Source organism: Ichthyophthirius multifiliis (genome assembly GCF_000220395.1).
Source record: "Ichthyophthirius multifiliis unplaced genomic scaffold scaff_1120509251351, whole genome shotgun sequence".
Taxonomy (NCBI): domain Eukaryota; phylum Ciliophora; class Oligohymenophorea; order Hymenostomatida; genus Ichthyophthirius; species Ichthyophthirius multifiliis.
In genome coordinates, this window is record NW_004085958.1 from 51413 (window position 1) to 68678 (window position 17266).

Below are 17266 nucleotides of genomic sequence, written 5' to 3' on the forward strand. Positions count from 1 at the left end.
AAATGCTATAAATAATACGATTTAGATCTGTATATTTTCACAAAAAAAGAAAAATATTTTTTTTGAGAAAAACTATTTATAAAAACTTGAAAAGACTTTAAATTATATAAACTTTTTTTAATATAAAAATAGTAAAATTATCCTCAATTCTTAGTTTTTGGAAAATACTAAAAATATGTTTACCTTACTTAATACGTTTTTTGAAAAAAGCCCTCAAATAAATAATTTATATATACTTTTCTTATCTGTTATTGAAAATTTAATTTAAAAAAATTAATTAGCTTGTTTATAAATTTTATAAAGAATTAACTTTTAATAAAATCTTATATAGTTGTATAATAATAAGGACTTGTAAGCTGCTTTTTCTTTATTTTTTCTAATTAAAAATACTAATCTATAAAATAGTATTTTATATTAATCGTAAAATTATATAGAAGCATATTAATATTTTGAAAAGAACTCATCTTAAATTGAAATTATAAATCAAAATAATTTTATAATTAAAATTTCATTTCAAAAATTACCATATTTTGACTATATTTTTGAAAAGAAATTATATGCAATTTAAAAAGCTATTTTATCTTAAAAAGATATGAAATAAACACATTAAAAAATCTTAAAAATATCTAAAAATATTCAAAAACTTTATTTTTTTTAATAATTTTCAATTCTAAAACTTTAATAATTATAACTATTTAATTTATTCACTATATTTAATAAATATAAGTCTATTATAGCTTAATCTAACTTTTATTTGGCATTAATTTAGGTCATTTATTTATTAAATTTTAACTAAGAATTCTTTAATAATAATGCTTTAAATGATTAAGTTTAAATTACTTTATTATCTATTTAATTTTTTTTTACAATAATTTTATAAGCTTTACACTTATTTTTTGTAGAAGATATTATTTTATTAATTTTTTGTTTAAATAAATTTTAATTTTATTGAATTATGTTAGTATTCTTGGTTCTATTTTTTATAACTAATTTTTTATAAGCCTATAATTATGTCAAGTATTATTTGTTTTTGAAAGAAATTTTCTAATTTTGGAAGTCTTATGGAAATCTAAATATGATATATTTTAAATTTTATTGCTTTAGTTAGTTCTTATATGTTTCTTTTCTTTTGCAAATTTATTTTTAAATATATCATTTGAAAATTCTTGTTAAAATGAAACTTTCTTATTTTGCTTTTTATAAGTTTTATAATCTTTTTTATATTAATAAAATCTTTTTTAATGTATTATATATAATATAATATATTTAATAACTTATCAAGTGTTTTTGTTTTTTAAAAAAAAAAAGTTGATAATAAAGAATAATCCTAGATATTTATAAATATTACCTTTTATTTTTTCGTAATTTAGATTATATAGACATGGAGTTTTATATGTAAAATAAATATAAATAATATATTTATATTAATAAATAATAATAATATTAAGCTTTGTTTATAGAATAATTCAAAGAATTAAAAAAATAAAAATAAAAAGTTAATTATTATCTATAAAACTAATGCTTTATTTGTGGTATTACCAAAAATGAGCATAATCAAATTAATAATTATGATTTCGAATACCATATAAATGTAAAATTTAATTTCATATATATATTAAAAAAATATTATTTTAAAAAATAGAATCTACATAATTTAATAAATTATATTTAATACATTTAATATTTGCAAAATATTCCAGTTTAAAATTTAGCTAAAAATGATTTTGAAGTTTAAAATTGCATAAAATCTAAAAATACAAATTGGTTTCCAATTCACAAAAAATTATGAAAAATAAATTATATATTTTTTTTATTATTTCATATTTATTAAAAAAAAAAAAATCAAATTCAAAATTAGTTTAATTTTTCAATTTTATCATCTATATCTTACTAAAGATAGGATTTTGCATTTTCATAGGCTAAAAATCCGATTGCATTTGCATAAAAAGCTCTTGTTAAACAAGCACTAAATCCTCTCCAAAATCCAAAGAATCCTTCATTTTACCAAATTTATTTACCAACTCTTGAAAATCCTCCATCTAGTTCTTATATTTTCCCAGTTTCACATTATAAGGTTGTTTTTATAATATCTTATGGATAAGAAGCAACCCATCCCATAATCCCGCCAAATCCTCCCCCTATAAATGTTTACAAATGTGTAATATCTTTTCCTTCATTAATATATTTAATACAAATGCCTTTAAAGAATTCATAACTTGCAAATTAAGCACCATAACAAGGTATTTCTCTAAACTAAGTAGCAACTGTGCCTCTATAAATACCTTTTATTCCTTCTTTTTTATATATTTTATAAAACAATTCGAAGGGTCCTTTATGAATTTTCTAAATTTAATAAAAATAAAATAAATTAAAATAACATTAATAATTTAATTTAAATATATTTTTATAAAAAAAAATAATAAGATAAAAGGAGATTAGGGAATTTATGCGTTTATTTAAATATATAGATTTTTTAAAAAAATCGCATTACTATTTTAAACAAATAATAAATAAATATATTATATAACCTCATTTTTCTACATTTGTAAACGACATTTAGCCAATTCAATCGGACCAATTAAAATACAATTTGCAAACCCTGTGAAAAATCCAGCAAATAAGCCATTAAGAAAAGTAAATTTATCTTCATTTTCTACATGCATTAATTTCTTATATAATTCATAAGAACCAAAAACAAAAGCATTTACTAAAGGAACAGTAACTAAAGGTGACTCCATCCCTTTGTAATATGAAAATAATCCTTCTTATTTATACATACTGATAATACATTTTGAAAATGTTTAATTTTTTTCCATTTATAAACGCACTTTTATAGTATCAAAAGGATGTCCACTTAGACAAATTGCTAATCCTGCAACTGAACCTGCTGTTAAGTCTTTTATTATGGACATTACATGTGAATTCATTTGAAGTGAATCGTTTTGGAGGGAATTCTTTTGAAGTAAATCATTTTAAAATTAATCTTTTTAAAGCTAATCCATTTATTTTTTAATAATATATATAGAATATATTTATTTTTTTTAATATAGAAAATTTAATAATTGGCTTTAATTATAAAATTTTCCAATAATGATTATAATAATTGAGATATTTAATAAAAATTAATCATTGAAAATACAGAATTTTTATTTTAAAACAAAAAATTTTTAATATTTAAAAATAAATATTTTTAATAAATACTGACTATACTAAAACATTTTTTTTTTAATCTGTTTATTGTTTATTTTTGTTAGAAATTCATATTATGAAGTTGAATTTAGTTAATTATAAAATTATTTGTATTTAGAAAAAAAGAAAAGAAAAAAATATTAAATTTAAAATCAATTATAAAATTACATTTATAGATATTAGATTAATGTTTTGAAATTTTTAATAAAAAAATAAATTTTCTAATTTAAATTATATTTGATATTATTTTTATTAAAAAAAAAAAGACAAAACAAAAAGTTAATTTTTTTTTTTTTATTTTATAAAAAACAAAAATATTTTTTTAAATATCTATAACTAAATTTATTTCAACATTTTTTATTATAAATATACATAAAATATAAGAAATAAAAAATATTAATATATATATTTTATATATATTAATAAATTAATAACCTTAAACTAAAAAGTAAATAGTTTTTTAAATTAGTCATATTTCAAAAAATCTGCTTTGATTAAAACTATTTTCACTTTCATCTATAATATCTTAAAATGTACTTATTACAGATTCTCGTAATTAATTAATATTTCTTGGTTCAGTTTCATTAGAGTCGAATCTATTGTTTCTATAGGCTTAAACTATCGTCTATATTGCTCTTCTTTAAACTATATTTTATAGACCTCTCATACTTTCACTTAATTCATTATTTTCACTTCCGATACTATTGTTAGGACTTTAAATATTAGTTTAAATCTAAGATTCATTACCTTCTGGAAAATAAAATATTTCTTTATCAACTGCAAGTTAGTAAAGCTCATTTAAAATTTTAGTAAAGTCTTATAAATATTTATTATTTGAAACATATTTTAATTATTTCCTAATGTCAAGCAATAATATTTTATCTGGTCTGTTTTGTAATAGTATTATATCCAAAACCCTTATTAAATATTATTTCAAGGTTTATCTAATTTACAAAAAGTTAATTCTTTATTAATATATCTCCAATATATTTTTTTGTCTATCTTTTTAATTTAGCTTTTTTTCACTAAATTGTTTTTTTTTATCTTCTAATTATTATTTATCTAACGTTTTGTATCCCATTTTTTTTTTTTAATTTTTGTGAAAAGATAATAAAAAAAAATTATATAATAATATAAATAAAAAGTTGTGATAAAATAAATAATATACTATTAAATTCTAACTTAATGAAATTAATTTTTTTTTTTTTTTTTTTTGTAGTTTATTTATATTTCTTTATTTAAAGAATTAATTATAAAAATTAAAATTATTATATATAAATTAATAGAAATTAAAATAGTAAATTAATCACATAATCAAGCAAGAAGTTAATTCTATAGATTAAAATTAATTAATTTATTAATATATTATCTAGTTTATTCATAAACTATAAAAGTAATAGCATTTGCAGGTAATATTCTTAACATATCGACTTTTAAGCCTATATAAAATCCTTTCATTCCTTCATTTTAATATATTTTAGAAATAATATTATTAACTTTTAATCTGTTTGCAGTAAATTCTTTATAACTATCCCTATTATCCTACATTCTGGTTCTAATTACAATATGTGGATAAGTGATGCAACAAGCAATAGCTAATATATATATATATATATATATATATATATATATATATATATATGTATATATATATATATATATATAATTCTTTTATATATTAAAAAATATATTTACTTTTTGAACTAACAGAAGCTAAAAAAATATCAAAAAAATTCAACTATTAACAATTTTTTTATGTTTAAATTAACTATTTTATATATTCATATATAGGAAAGTAAACTGCAACGTGTGATAATCCAATTATGGAAGCTCCCAATCCTTTATATAATGCAAAAATACCTTCCTTTATTGATTATTTTAAACTTAAAAACAAAAATAATTAATAATACTTCATTTTTTATTTTAATTAGTGTATTTAATACTCCTTTATTATAATGATTTTGGTTTTAATGCATATATTGTACTTAAATTCTTGTTTTTACTACCTTTTTTATTTTTTTAATAAAAATATAGTTTTTTTAAATTTATATACCCATAACGGATTAGTAATTATATCGCATATCAATCCAGAAATAATTGAAGATACGAGATGTTATAAAGCTAAATTTTAATTGCCATAAATTTAATTAATCTATGATTTTAAATAATTATAGCTTGTAAAAAATAAAGAATGAAATAGTGGAACACTAACAATGGTGGCATTATAACCTATTTTAAAAAAAATTTTATTTATTTTTTTCTATTAAATTAATTATAAAGACCTTTAAAAAATCCTTTTAGTCCTTCTAATTTTTTTATTTTTTTAAATGCATCAATAAACCCTGTATACTTTATTTTTGAATTTTCTGAATTCTTTTTTTTTTATTTAAAAAATTATTATTATTTTATAAAATACCATCATGTTTAGTCTAGTCCTTATAATGTCTAAAGGAGCACATGCTGTTACTGATATAACACCACCGGTTAATCCTGAAAAAAAATCAATTATTATTTATTAAAATTCAATATTTTAATTATAATTCATTTTTGTTTCGTCTCTTTTGATAGTTTTTTTTATTTTTTATTAAAAAATTAATATTTTTATTGATTGAACGTTTATTTTAATTTATATAGCATCAAAAAATAAGTTAATATAATAAAGTATGGGATATATTTTAATAAACAACACTTTTTTGAAAAATTAACATTTAGTCTATTATTAAAATATATGAAATTTTAAAATTATATTTATATATATAATAATTTTAGTTTATATTTTGAATATAATTATAAATACTTTTTATTTATAAATATTTTTCATTAATCATCTTATGAATAATATTAAAATAAATCGCCTAAAGTTATAAGATTTTATATTTATTTTGTTTATTAATTTATAGAAATTAATCTATTTCCATAGGCTAAAAATAAATTTTCTACAATTCTTCTTACACAATCGTTTAAATTAAAAAATTCACTAACATTTAAGCTAGTCAATTTAATTTTTTCTTTTTCTTCTTTTAAAAATTAAAGGAATTAATAAATTGGTTTTCCAAGCTAAAATATAAATAATTATAATAATATTAAAATTTAAATATATTAATTATAATATGAATCTTCGAATAGATTTTTAAATATATATTAATAGTTATTATATATTATTTTTAAATATTTTTAGAAATTTTTTAATTTTGATTATTATAATTAAAACAAAATAAATTATATTTTAAAATTAATGATAAAAATTTAAAATTACACATGAAATCTATTCGAAGATTCATTAATTATATATAATATTTATTTTTAATTTATATAAATAATATATTAATTAATAATTATAAAATAAATAAATTACAATTTAAAAATTTTATGTTTTCCAAATAAAAATTATATCTCTTCTATGAATAAGCCCTATATAAGTTTTATTATTATCTACAATAGGTACAGATGATATTTTCCATTTATTCATCATTAAATCAAAACAATTATAAACTATATCATTTGAATTACATGTCAGAATATTTTATTAAATTTTAATTTAACTTAAAACGAATGAAATCGGAATATCATATTAATTGCTATCTAAACTATCTGTATTGAAATCCTGAGTTAAGTTACGTATTAAATACAATAAAATATCTTTATAGGTTAAAATTCCAATAACTAATTAACTTTCATCATCAATAACTATTATTCTATGAATTTTATTATTATTCATTTTATTACATGCAGTTTATAATTTCTCATTTATACTTACTACAATTAAATTCTTACTCTCAAACAACTAGATTTAATAAATATATATTTTATAAATAATTTATGAGGATAATTAAATACATATTAATTTAAAATCCTAAACCATCCTCTAACTGTTAAATTCTGCAAATCTTTCAAAAAATGTTTTTTTTATTATGCCTCAAATACATAATTTTCAGCACAAAATAGTTATTCATTAGTTTACTATTATTAAGAATTTATAAGCATATTCGCATCCATATTTTGTTACACTATAAATTAATCTTGTATTTACTAGTCATGAATTGAATTGCTTTTATTTTTGATTGGTAAAATATCATTCTCATCAATAATCTCTTAAAATAAAAAAGTAAATTAAAATTTAAATTAAAATAAATATACATTCTTCATCTTGGAAAATCTAAAATTCTTAAATTTTATTTAGTCCTTCGATTTTTGTTTGACTTTCGCTTACTATTATATAAATTTATATCAACAAAAATAATAAAAAATTTAAAATATATGTATTATAAATATTAAAATTATATATTATATATATATTTGAATAAAACTCTATCTAAATATATTTTTAGTTTAAAAGAATATTATATAATAATAATAATTTTCATTATTTAATATTCTTTAAAATTTTGATTAAATTTATCTTAATTTAATATTTTTAATATAAGAAATTTTATTAACATGGTATTTGATCTAAAGCAGCATTTTTATAGCTTTTTAGTATAATATTTACAATATCTGAGTATGTAATAATTCCATCAAATTATGCAGTGTCTTAATTCCATATTATGGCTTCCCCAAAATCATTTTTAATAATTAAATTTAAAGCTTCTGCACAAGAAAATTTTTTATCAATTACAACTACCTATTTTAATTTTTTTAATTTACGCATATTGTCTTAACTAAATTTTAATATAATTATTTAATGCAAATTTTATTTTATTTTTCTAATAATCAATTTTTTTTTAAATACTTATGAGTTTTTAGGCAGACAATCATATACTTTATTTTCAAATAAAAATGCATGAATCGAACTTTTATAATTTTCCTTTTGTATTTAAAATAAATCTTTTTATACATTTTATTATCATTTATATATAAAAAAATAATGTTTTTATTAATAAAGTTCATTATACATTATATATTTCTTCTCTGCTTTAAATTCTACGAAAATTCTTTTATTCCATATAAATTATAAAAAATAAATTAATATTTAAAAAAAAAAAAAATATAAAGGAAAAAAAAAAGTAAATTTAATGTCTTATAATAATATGTCAAAATTTAAATTAATTGATATATATAATATATATTATTATTTTTTAGATAAAATCTTATCTTTTAATATTGTTTAAACATATATATATATATATATATATATATATAAAAAATATTAACTTTACTTAAAATATTAATAAAAGACTTAGCTAAAAACTATATTAATCCTTATATATTCATTATTAAATTTTAGTGTAAAATTTTCTCATATATAGTTTAAAAAATAAATATATATATATTTTATTTTATTTTAATCTCTAATGATTTTATATTTTTTTAGGTTTATTTATTATAAAAAAATCTTTTTTATATAAATTTTTAAGACATTAAATATTATAATATAATTTATTAATAAACTAAATATTTTTTATTTTTCTAATCTTTAATTTCAGCATTTACAATATCTTAAATCATCTTCCTTTTCGTTATTATTTTTATTATTCTTTATTAATTTTAAATTTTCATCATTTATTTCATTTTAATAACTAACAAAATTTTTTTTCCCAATTTTTATTCCAATACTCTTATAGAAAATAAAAATTATATTTATAATATAAATAAATAAAACTTAGTTTGAAAAATCAAATGTTTCAATTTTTTCCAATATTTCTTATCCTATATATATAAATATTTCATTAATATTTTAACCATTTTTAGCCGAGCACTCCATATAATTACAATTTTATTATTAAGCGAATTCTTAAGCTTAATTAAAACTCACTTCTCTCCTATATAATTATTATAATATAAATTTAAAAATTTATAGTTATTTTAGTGTAATGTTTACTAGTTTTATCCTATATCAATTTTATTTCCTACTATAGTCAATATTGTATTTTATTGAGCTTATTCTTTTATATCTTTCAGCCATCTTCCTAAATTATCAAATGAAGATTTTTTATTTACATCAAAAACTAAAATAACTCCTATTGAACTTATTTTTGTTTAAATATATTTTTAATGTGATTTAAAAAAATAATATATATATATATAAAATATATGTATTAATTAAAACCCCTTATAATATGATTTAGTAATTGATCTAAACGATTCTTGTCCAGCCTTATTTTTATTCAAATAATAATATTATTATTTAAATGTTTAAAAGTACAAATTATAAATTTTTACTGTGTCCCAAATTTAGAATCTTATAGTTTACTTATTAATTTCTAGTGTTTTAGAACCAAATTCGACACCTATAGTTGCATCATGGTCAGAAACATATCTTTCTTCAGAAAATTTAAGTAAAATACATGATTTACCAACTCCTTTCAGAAAATATTTTATTTTTTATTATGACAATATATAATATATATTTTAAAGAAACATTAATAATATAATTTTTTGAATTAATTAAAAATAACCTGTATCTCCTACTAAAATAAACTTAAACAAATAATGATATGAATTCATATTACTGTAATTAATTATTTAATTTTATAATATTTTGGTTTTTTTTTTTAAATTAAAATAAATATTTATATTTTCTGGTGTTTTTTAATTTTTTACTGAATTTTTTTTGAAAAAAAATTCATAAAAACAAAAATAAAAGGCAGTTCTTCATTTTTTATAGTCAAGTTTTAAAGAAAAATAAAACAAAAAAAAGGAGAAGAGAGTATTAATATGAAATTATTTATTTATTTAAATATATAATAATAATAGTATTTGTTTTAATTTTTTTTATTAATAAAAGATATTAAAAATATGGAGTTGATAATAAAAAAATTAAAAAGATTATAAAAAATATTTTAATTTAAAAAAAAAAGAAGATATAGATTTTATTTAAAAATCTTTTATTTTTAGAAAGGATAATGTATTTCATATTTAAATATATACAATTCAATTTATTTAAAATTAAGAATTTAATATATAAAATTTAAATAAGATTTCAACAATTTTATTAAATTTAGAATAAAAAGGATTAATTTATAGATATAAATTATAAATAAATATATTCGATTCTAATTTAGCTTATTAGAATCATTAGGATATAAAATAGTTTCTTATGTAAATTAAGAATATTATTTATATATAATATAAAACAATTTTCCTTAAATTATTTTAAGTAGCAAATAAAGATTAAATTAAAGAAAACAAATATTTCAAATCAAACTTTTAAATTAATTAAAGATGAAAACTTGATTTCAGGTATTATTGAATATCACTTGTTCATATTTTTTTGTTATTTATTCTTTTTAAAAAACTCTATCAAAAAATAAAATGCTATTATCGATTTTTTTTCGACTTTTTATTTTGTTGATTGAACTTTAAAACTTAAAAATATATAAAAAATATATGTAAAAATATTATTTTTATTTAAAATTAAATATGAATTCGTTAAAATTATAAACACTTTTATTTATATAATTTTTTTTAGTTATTAAGTAAATAGATTGAATAATTATTATCATTTATTTTCCATTTATAATTCTTGAATGGTGAAAAGAGAAAAATTGAATATCTTATACTAATAAAACAATTCAAGGAGTTAATTTACTTATATATTTTATTAAATTATAGATAAGTCTATTTTTGACAAAAATATATTGCTAATAAAGTATTTAATAATATAGTAATTTAGAGGAAACAATTGATATAACTTCATTTAAACTATTAAATTAAAAAAATTATTAAGTATAATGATATATATTTTATTTAATATTATTAATTATAATTTTTTTTAAATAAATATAAAAATAAGCAAGTTATAGTTATTTTTTTATTAATATATAAAAAATAGAGACAGTCATAAATCAGTTTTCGATTTTACAATAATATAAGTTTTTTAAAAAGTATGTTTAATCCCTTTTTGAAATTTTATAGCTATATTATGATAAATTTTAAAAAGAATAAAATAAAAAAATTATTATTAGTATATATTAAAATAATAATTAATGTTTATATTAAATTGGTTTAAAAAATAACAAGATTGAAAATAACTTTTAGTAATATATACAAAAGAACTAAAATCATGTACATCCATATATAAATACAAAAAAATCTATTAATCATAATAAATAATTTACTAGTTAAAGTAAATTATAAAATAAAAAATTAGAACCAATTACCATTATAAAATAAAGAAAATTATTATTTTAACGAAAAAAGAATGCTTAAAAAGATAAATTTGTTGTAAAAATCATATTAAAAATTTTGTTTTAATCGCATTAACAAAAACTTTTAATTTAATTAGCAAAATATTTTAATTTTTAAATTTTAAATATAGTTTTTGAAAATCATTTAAAATTTTAAATTTCAACTAAATTCCGCAAAATTTTATTAAATTTCTTTCTCTTTCTAATATATAAAAAAAAATACATAAAAAACAATTACGTATAAGCAAAATATTTCTAAAAAATATAAAAAATTATTATTATTAAATATCCGATAAAAAAAGTAATTTAGATAATTATAAATATACTATGAATAACTTATAATTATTAAAAAAATATTGCTCCTATTATTAATTGCAAATAAATAATTAAAATATAAATAATATATTTCGGTATTTATAAAAGAGAAATTAAAAATAAATATATTTTATAAGATTGTAAAAATATAATAATATTATTTATAATATATATTTTAAAGTAGTTATTAAAAAGTTATATTTAAATTTATTTTACTTTAAAAATAATATATATTATTAAACTTTCTTATAAAATAATATTTAATATATCCTTAGATTTTAAAATATATAATTTTATTATCGTATATATCATAATTTACTATTATAAGAGTGTATTTTTTTTAACTTAAAAAGTTAAATTATAATGACAATATTAAAAATTATTTGAATTTGTAAATAAAAGTTTTTGAATTAAATCACCATATATAATATTTAACATTTGATAAATGTAAATTATCTTAATTTTAACAAAAAGATTATAAATTCTAAATTTAATATATTGATTTTATTTATTTAAATTTATTAAATACTTTCATTTATATTATTAATATTATTTTTTCTGTAATTGTTTTGTTATTATTTAAATATAAATTCTACTTGAGCTTAAATATTTTTTTACTTTAAAAATACTAATTGCAAATTAAGTTTAAAAAATCCATATAATATTTGATTTTAGTTAAAATTTCATTTAATTAAATCAATAAATTTGATATAATTCAACTATATATTTATTTTTGTTAATTATTTGTTAATAATAAGTAAAAAGAAAAAGAAAAAAATGTAAAATATTAACTTAAAAGCAATAAAAAATGAAATTATAAATATAAAATAATATCTTTCTGAATCAAAATAAAAATGGGTTAATCCTTAATCTGAATATTTATATAATCAAAATGATTATATGGAAGATATATATCCATAAATTAATGAAATAGGTGATTAAGAAATAAATTTTATAATTAATTAAATAAAAAATGATATATTTATTAAAAAAGCAAGAGAAAAGCGTTCAATCTCTTATGAAAACCCTCCTAAAAATAAAAAATGCAAAGAAATTTAATACATAATAAATCATAAAAATAAAAATATTTCTTAATTTCCTTAATATATGTAAAATATAAGCGAAAAGTGGTTATAAATATTAGACTTTTCTAATAATAAATTTAGAGAAATTCCTTAAGAAATAACTAAATTCACTTGCTTGAAAAAATTGAATTTCGATAATAATTTTATAAAGGAATTACCTGAGTTTATTTTTACAGATTTATCTTTAATTTAATTCAGTATATAAAATAATTTAATAACTGAGATACCTTGTTAAATTTAAAAATGGTATTTTTTATAATATTTAGATATTTCTTAAAATAAAATAATTTAAATAGATCAATAAATAGGGAAATTAGTAAACTTAAATTAACTTTTTTTACAAAACAATGAATTTTGTTATTTACCATCATCCCTCCATTAATTAATTTTAGGAGGAAATTTGAAAGAATTAAAATTGGAATGGTTTAAATACACTTTTCCTGCATAAAAAGAACATTAATAAAATTTTCGCGAAAAAAGCTTAATAAATAAGTTAGGAGAAATTTTATTATAAAAAAAAAAAAAAGACGAAGATTTATATTTTTTCGGAGATTTTATTGAGGATTTTTCATAAATTAAAAATAAAGTTTTATTATAGTCTAAAATATATGAAGCAGCCGAAAATGAGCATTTAGGAGTTATTTAAGGAATTTTTTTAATTTATCCTTTAATTATTAACTAACTTAATGCTTAAAAACATTCACCTTTAAGCATTTCTATTCTTCACGAAAAATATTTTGCGGCTAAAAAACTACTTTCTTTAGGAGCAAATCCTAATATAGGCTATCCGATTGAAGGTTCAGCACTCAATATGGCTTCTATTAAAGGATAAATTTATCTAGTGGAGGATTTATTGAAGGCCGGAGCTAATTAAAATGCTTTCGATGAAGAAGGAAATACTGTTTTTCATTATTTAATGAGCATTTTTGATAAAAATAGACAGGTTTCGGGAAGAATTTGTGATTTATTACTTTAGAATGGAGCTAATCCTAATAGATAGAATTTCGAAGGGTTAACTTCACTTCATTTAGCAGTAAAAATGAAACAAATAGGCGCTATTTAATATGCAATTTAATACAATAAGTAGAATTAAGGATAAATAATATTCGATTTTAATTAAAAAAGTGGAGAATGGTAAAATAGTTTACTTCATTTGGCTTGTGAAAGTAACTAAGAGGAAATTTGTATAATTTTAGTTGAATAAGGAAGAGATTTGGTAGATTTTTTCGAATAAAATTATAAAAATGAAAGACCTTATTAAAGTTGTATAAAAGGAAGTTTTTTAAGCAAATACTTATGGAAAGTAGAATAAATTATAATTTAATAAAAATTAATTAATTCATATAAAATGAATAAAAAAAAAGCCTTTTTTTAAATGCTTCGAGTTCTTCTATTTGTTAGAATGATTTTGATGAAAATAATAGTATTAAGAATATTTAATAAAGTAATATAATATGTACTTTTAGAAAAGACTAATAATTTAAAAAAAAAATGAAAAAATTCTTAATAACTCTACTTCTATTTGTAATTTAAACTCTTTTAATTAAATTGAAGATAATATTTAGTTTTTTGTGAAATTCTTTTGTAAAAATATTAGTCATTTTTAGGAAAAAATTAAAAACTTGAACTCTTTTTTAAAGCTTTCTTATTTTTCTTTCCTTGATGATTAAAAAATCGTTTTTCTTAAACAAGTTAAATAGGCTTTTCTATTTATTTTAAATAATCTTAATGTATAATAATAGCCTTTAAGTATATTTCTTTAAGATGAATCTTTAATATAAAAAGTTAAGTTTTAACAAAAGAAAAAATAAAAAAATAAAAAATATAATAATCATCCTGTTATATAAATAATAAATAAAAATATACAAAAATTAAAGGTTAATATATTTTCAAAAAATAGATTCTAAAATATAAGTTTTTAAATTAAAGAAATTATGATAAATTCAATGCAAATTCGAAATTTATGGCAAAATTAAACAGAAGAATAATATTTCTTGATAAAAACATTAAATAATTAAGAAGAAAATATTATTTTATAATATGAATGCTTTAATTAATTAAATATGTTTAAAAGTCCTTATTTTTAGAGGAATCATTTAAAATAAAATAATCGTTCAAAATCTAATTAATGAATATATTTATTTATTTATTTTCAAAAATATATATTTTTTATTATTTTTTTATGTATTTATTCATCATAAACTTCATACTTTCCAGGTCCTATATTTCTGGGTACAGAAAATTTACTTTATGTTTGTTAATATGCTATTCTTTTTACTTTATCTAGTTTACTATGACTTACATTGAATGTTTTTTATAACATATCTCCTTATATGTCATAACTTCCAGGACCATTTTCGAAATTATTTTTAACTTAAAATCTTTAAGAATTAGATTAGAATTAAGCAGTAAATTTTTTTTATTTTATTAATTAATATTATATATTCCTTAGTGAATGATTGGCTTTTTTGTAACTTAAAATTAGTTTTGCTATTTTTCTTCTTTTGTTTAATTTATGTAAATAAGTATTTATTTATTTTTTTATCTTTTTTTATTTGTCTCATTAATATTATACTAACCTGGTCCTAAATTACTTTCACACATCTTATTATCAAAAAAACGGACATTTCCAGATCCAAAGGCATTCTAGAAATGCAATTTTGATTCTTAAAGGTTTTTTTTAGATGAAAAAAGTTCCTATTCTGAGTAAAAACCAGGACCAGGCATTGAATTTTCTTTAGCTTTTAAATTGAGAGTTTGATTTGGCGATTTATCGAAAGTATAAGCTTTATTTTTATCATTGTTTTATATATCATATGTCCCAGGACCAATATTTTCGTCATTTTAATTATTTTATAAAAAAAAACGAGGTTATTAAAAATCAAAAAATTAGTGATAAAATTATTTTTTTTGTATTTTTAAAGTAGAATTTTATTCTTGATTTTAAAAATAAGTTCCTACAGGAGGGTTTTCGGCTTTTTTTAATATTATTTTTTTATTTTTGAATCTAGAAAAAAAACTGGGACATTTTCTGTCAATATTAGTTTTTTACATTATATTATAGCTTACAAGGCATTTCTAATTTCTATGGTCTTTAGGGACTATAAACTCAAATTTCTAATCTTCTTATTTTTATTCTTTTCGGCCTGTAAGATTTATAATTGCTGACTATATTCTAGGCTTTATTTAATCGACTTTTTATTGATATGATTCTGGGCCTATAGGTTTATTAATACTAAATTACATTTACTTTGAATTTATAGGATAATTTAATTAATACTAATTGTATAAAGCATTATTATTAGCTGATTTAGGCTTATTATATTAGCTTTAACTTGACTAAATTTATCTTTATATATTATATTGGCCAGGACCAGGCCTTTCTATTTCCTATAGAATATTTTTAAAACGAATATCTTTGGAAAATGTTGTTTATTGATCTTATCCTCCATTATAAAAGTTAGTTTTTTTGAGAGTATGGGAATATTATTGGCTATTTCCTAAATAATGACCGGGTCCAGGGGCAAAATTATCTGATATGAATGAATTTTAATGGTTTGCTGTAGAAAATTTCATTTATTAATAAAAGATTTTTAAATTAACTAATAAAAATATTTTTGAATATTTTATTTTTTAAATAAATAAATAATTAGTTTTGTTTTTTTTTTTTAAAAAAAAAAAAAAAAAAAACCATAATTTATAACTTATTAATCAATTAATATTTTTTTTTAATATATTAAGTTAAAAATTTTAATACTTATTATTATTTTTAAGTAATAAAATGATATTATTTATTTATTATATTCTGAATTTAATTAAAGATTTTATAATTTCTACAAAAATATTAATTAAAAAAACTTTAAATAAGTATATTTTTAAATATAAATTAAGTTTAAAACGAAGTTCATAGTTTTAATTTTTATATCTTTTCGTAAAAACTTATTATTTAATATATTTTCACAATTAATACTTATTGTATTTTTATAACAAAAAATATGTATTTTTCGAATTAAGTGAAGTGAAAAATGCTAAAATATATTTTTTACTAAATAATACACAAAATTTTAGTTATAAGAATTAAAAAGTAACTAAAATTTATTTTATATTAAAATGTTTAAAAATTTATAATTTTATTTATATAATATTATTTGAACAAAAAAATATAGATAATTGACTATCAAAAAACTTTATTTTTATATTTCATATTAAAACATATTTTTATTGTTTCTTTTATATATATATATATTTTAAATTATTATTATTATTTATTTCATATTAATTTGCAAACTGAGCTTTTTTGCTTTATATATACTTAAGGTTTTTCTTCATTTTAGAATAATGTAAATATTTTTTCTTAATCTCTAACTAATTATCCTTTATGATATAAATTTAGTTTATCCACTATTAATTACTCATGGCGTAAAGTAATTAAAATTTTTAGATTATATATCGTATCGTTTCCATCAATATCTATAGAAAATGGTTATTTATCTATATTTTCATCTTAAAAGTAATTATCAAAAACTAAATAAACTATCATCTTTTCCAATA

The 17266-nt window shown here is 16.5% G+C and overlaps 3 protein-coding genes across 3 annotated transcripts, besides 7 other annotated features; 1 reads left to right on the forward strand and 2 right to left on the reverse strand. All coding sequences in view use genetic code 6, as the record gives it.

The window, feature by feature from the left end:
- Window positions 1–1809: 1809 nt before the first annotated feature.
- On the reverse strand, window positions 1810–5734 carry IMG5_187160 (mitochondrial carrier protein, putative; the record flags this gene model as incomplete). Its single annotated transcript, XM_004027168.1, has 9 exons — window positions 1810–2343; window positions 2529–2954; window positions 4500–4521; window positions 4736–4784; window positions 4885–5053; window positions 5100–5195; window positions 5243–5418; window positions 5472–5562; window positions 5606–5734. 9 exons carry the CDS (start codon window positions 5732–5734, stop codon window positions 1849–1851), a joined length of 1653 nt encoding a protein of 550 aa, XP_004027217.1. The 3' UTR covers window positions 1810–1848.
- Window positions 3142–3196: a microsatellite.
- Window positions 4788–4854: a microsatellite.
- A 272-nt stretch (window positions 5735–6006) lies between the features above and the next one.
- On the reverse strand, window positions 6007–9633 carry IMG5_187170 (rab2 gtpase, putative; the record flags this gene model as incomplete). Its single annotated transcript, XM_004027169.1, has 9 exons — window positions 6007–6246; window positions 6545–7104; window positions 7627–7810; window positions 7834–7847; window positions 8869–8948; window positions 9008–9154; window positions 9236–9282; window positions 9349–9488; window positions 9585–9633. The coding sequence occupies 9 exons, from the start codon at window positions 9631–9633 to the stop codon at window positions 6007–6009; spliced, it is 1461 nt and encodes a 486-aa protein (XP_004027218.1).
- Window positions 6248–6301: a microsatellite.
- Window positions 6470–6515: a microsatellite.
- Window positions 7434–7483: a microsatellite.
- Window positions 8300–8328: a microsatellite.
- Window positions 9634–11386: 1753 nt separating the features above from the next.
- Window positions 11387–11429: a microsatellite.
- Window positions 11430–13526: 2097 nt separating this feature from the next.
- Window positions 13527–14121, forward strand: IMG5_187180 (leucine rich repeat protein; the record flags this gene model as incomplete). The annotated part of the gene is made up of 2 exons (XM_004027170.1): window positions 13527–13748; window positions 14080–14121. 2 exons carry the CDS (start codon window positions 13527–13529, stop codon window positions 14119–14121), a joined length of 264 nt encoding a protein of 87 aa, XP_004027219.1.
- Window positions 14122–17266: the final 3145 nt, after the last annotated feature.